Source organism: Olea europaea, unplaced genomic scaffold (genome assembly GCF_002742605.1).
Source record: "Olea europaea var. sylvestris unplaced genomic scaffold, O_europaea_v1 scaffold358, whole genome shotgun sequence".
NCBI lineage: Eukaryota > Viridiplantae > Streptophyta > Magnoliopsida > Lamiales > Oleaceae > Olea > Olea europaea.
This window is the reverse complement of record NW_019254992.1, coordinates 142,849-146,677: the sequence shown is the minus strand read 5'-3', so window position 1 is coordinate 146,677 and position 3,829 is coordinate 142,849. Positions and strand designations below refer to the sequence as shown.

The 3,829-nt window shown below is 36.2% G+C and overlaps 1 protein-coding gene across 1 annotated transcript; it reads left to right on the top strand.

The window, feature by feature from the left end:
• The first annotated feature begins 215 nt into the window (after nt 1-215).
• Nucleotides 216-3,589, top strand: LOC111386501 (amino acid permease 6-like). The gene is made up of 7 exons (XM_023010968.1): nt 216-375; nt 460-693; nt 786-879; nt 972-1,186; nt 1,304-1,446; nt 2,712-2,939; nt 3,017-3,589. The coding sequence occupies exons 1-7, from the start codon at nt 270-272 to the stop codon at nt 3,437-3,439; spliced, it is 1,443 nt and encodes a 480-aa protein (XP_022866736.1). The 5' UTR covers nt 216-269; the 3' UTR covers nt 3,440-3,589.
• Nucleotides 3,590-3,829: the final 240 nt, after the last annotated feature.

The following is a 3,829-nucleotide window of genomic DNA, read 5'->3' as shown; positions in this document are numbered from 1 at the left end:
TAAACCTATTGTTGAAACTTGGAATTAAGTTAATTCTTAATTGAAGCTTGCAGAAACAGTGTGCAATTTCTAATCAAAGTTTCCAAATATTTTGATAAATATTTCTTCGATGTTTCTAATTTATTCAAAAAGATAAAAAATAAAAACTAATAAAAATAAAAAAAAGAAAAAAGAAAAGAAGTAAAACTATATATTAACGAAGTGTCATAACTGAAACTATATATACTCACCACACAAATACAAAGACACAGAGACAGAGAGAGAGAGAGATGACAGAGTTGGAAAAGAAGAGCATGTACGTAGAACAAACCCCAGAAACATTGGAGATTGACCCTAACAAGAATTTCGACGATGATGGCCGAGTCAAACGAACTGGTATACGACACACAGATGCCAACATATGTATAAGCAAACTTAGTCCATTATTTTTGTTTTTGATTGTTCTTGTTTGGTTTGAAGGTACTTTGGTGACTGCAAGTGCACATATCATAACTGCAGTGATCGGGTCGGGCGTGCTCTCACTGGCTTGGGCCATATCTCAGTTGGGATGGGTGGCTGGTCCGGCAGTTCTTGTGGCTTTTTCTTTCATAACCTACTTCACCTCCACCCTACTAGCCGACAGTTATCGCTCTCCTGGACCCGTCCATGGCAACCGAAACTACACTTACATGGACGTTGTTAGGTCTCATTTAGGTAACAATTTCTTGGAAAATTTGATGCATACTTGTTAAGATTAATCTGAGATGCATCTAATTTTTTTTGGTTAAATTTTCAATAATTTATAGGAGGTGGGAAAGTTCAGCTTTGTGGATTAGCCCAGTATGGTAATCTCATTGGGGTTACAATTGGATACACAATAACTGCATCCATTAGTATGGTGTACGTATTACTATTAATCTTTTTGCTAGTGTTTTACAAACTAGAATCGGCTACTATTCGTAATTTGATGTGTGTTTTTGAGTTATTGTCAGGGCGGTCGAGAGGTCAAATTGTTACCACAAACATGGCCATCATGTCACATGTTCGATATCAAACTATCCGTATATGATAATATTTGCTGTAATTCAGATAATTCTTAGCCAAATACCAAACTTCCATGAGCTGTCATGGCTGTCTATTGTAGCAGCAGTCATGTCTTTCGCCTACTCTTCCATCGGCCTCGGCCTCTCCATTGCAAAGGTTGCAGGTATTAGACTCTTAGTTTAATTATCCAGCTATTTGTTATGTAAAATGGTTTTTTAAGCATAATTGATTTAAGATTTTGGTCCACTATGACGAATATTTGTGGTTTGGATTAAATAAGGTGGTGGGCGTGTTCGGACAAGCCTAACGGGAGTAACAGTCGGAGTGGACGTGTCCGGTTCGGAGAAGGTCTGGAAAAGCTTCCAAGCCATTGGAGATATTGCCTTTGCATATGCCTATTCTACAGTACTTATTGAGATCCAGGCAAGTCAATTATTTGAAGATATACATACACATACACTTATGTTGTAGCTACACATTAATGTGAGCATATTAAATAAACAGGTCTCCTCTCCTGTCTGTGCGCATGGTAAAACTTTCCATTATTGACGTGTTTAATGATAATTTTCTAAAGTAGTCATAAATTCAAAAAATCATAATGATCTCTTGCCACGTTAACAGTGGATTTTTTATCTTGTCGACTAGGGACAGGTGATCAATTCTAATAAATATAATATATATAAATTTGATTTATCCAGCACAGCACACATGATATTCTTTATCAAACAGATATAAGGCATTTGATCCAAACTTGAAATATGTGCCTAATTTAATGCAGCATATAGTATGAATTGCTCCATCTGTCTTCGTATGTGCGTTTGAGAGAGAGAGAGAGAGAGAGTATTATTTGTCGTAGTTTATATTTATTCACATATACACTTGTAGCATAACAATGGAGTGGATAAGTGTCGTTTCACTATATATAGACTCTCGAGATAGACACGGAATGGATTATTCAGTGTATGTACAATAAAAGCTACTTCGATCTATTGCAACATAGATTATTTCTAAGTATAGTAACTTCTTATCATAAATCTATATTTATGAGAGAAGCGTGTCATTGCACTCATATTACACCAGATGTGTGTATTTTGGCCAATCCACGACTATTCTAGAAAAAACTCGTGTTTTTATTTTTAGTTTTTTCAATTGAATACAAATCAACTTTTATGAAAAATAAGTGGCGTGATTGAAGAGAAGGCCAAAATAGATAAATAGGTCCATCCTGCTTAAGGTCCACAACGAAGGCTAAAAATAATTCTTTCAATTCTGTTTCTACTTTCTAGTGCTAATGGAAATTGGACCACTAGCCTTTGAGATTTGGGTTTAGATTCGTCACGTCACACTGTTGATTGACATTATTGGAATCATCCTTATACAGAGTCACATGAGATCCAGATCTTTGGGGGTACCACACAATCTTTGAATTTGCATGGTTGGACAAGAGCAGTACAAAGTTTCTAAAAATTTACTTAAAGACAATAAATGAATATTATCTATCATCAAACAATCTATTTTATCCGTAGATTAAAATCAGATATTAGTAGTTTTTGACAAATTTTGATTCAATATGTGGCTTGAAACTTATGAATATAATGAAATGTGTTATTGAAATTTATTATTTAATTTGACTTGAAATTTTAATTTAACTTAATCCGAACCAAAAATGGACTAAATATTATCTACAGGACACTTTGAAGTCCCCGCCCCCAGAGAACAAGGTAATGAAAAAGGCCTCATTAATAGGAGTATCGACCACGACCATGTTCTACATTCTATGTGGTTGCGTAGGGTATGCTGCATTTGGGAATAAAGCTCCCGGAAATTTCCTCACTGGATTCGGATTTTACGAACCCTTCTGGTTGATCGACTTCGCCAATGTCTGCATCGCCATCCACTTAATTGGTGCTTACCAGGTAAATAAATATTCTATAATCCACTGTTTGAACCAGTAACCCGCGATAATATTTTCGTATCGCTTTTTCTTCAACAGGTCTTTGCCCAGCCTATATTTGGTTACGTTGAGAAACGTTGCAGCCAGAAATGGCCAGAAAACAAATTCATCGGGACCGAGCATGCCATTGACGTTCCACTATGCGGCTCTTGGTACATTAACTTGTTCAGACTGTTATGGAGAACAGTTTATGTCATAGTGACAGCCGTGATAGCCATGATATTTCCGTTCTTCAACGATTTCTTGGGTCTGATTGGAGCAGCCTCATTTTACCCACTAACAGTGTATTTTCCCATAGAGATGCACATTGCACAGGCCAAAATACCCAAGTATTCCTTCACATGGATATGGCTTAAAATACTGAGTTGGGCTTGTCTGATTGTGTCACTTGTTGCTGCTGCTGGATCCATACAAGGGCTTGCCCACGACGTCAAGAAGTACAAGCCCTTCGAAACTCAGTAAGATTTAGTTAGTACTAGACATAATGTAAAGTTTTGAATAAGAATTTATGAACTTGTCCGGATGTATTTTATATATTTGGGGAACATCAAAGACGGACTCATTACGGCAGTAAGAAACTGGAAATAAACCTACCTTGTTGCTAATGCAAAATCTGTTCTACTGGGTGCATGAAATTTGATGATTTACTACGCCTGTATTTGAACAGACGAGCAATGACGACTGAGCAATCTCAAAAGTAGACCTAAATTTTGCTGGTAGCATTGTTATAAGAAAAAGAATGTTCATAAGAATTTGAAGTTCATGCAGGGTAAGATAATGGTCCAATGGCATATTGGTAAGGAGAATTTCTCACCATATTAAAGCATAATAGAAGATAAAATCTTATTTATT

Bases quoted from the DNA above. Each gene is read 5' to 3' on its own strand.
- LOC111386501 (XM_023010968.1), top strand. From the start codon at position 270: ATGACAGAGTTGGAAAAGAAGAGCATGTACGTAGAACAAACCCCAGAA. The intron at 694-785 runs GTAACAATTTCT...AATAATTTATAG, and splicing joins CGTTGTTAGGTCTCATTTAG to GAGGTGGGAAAGTTCAGCTT. The intron at 1,447-2,711 runs GCAAGTCAATTA...TATTATCTACAG, and splicing joins CAGTACTTATTGAGATCCAG to GACACTTTGAAGTCCCCGCC.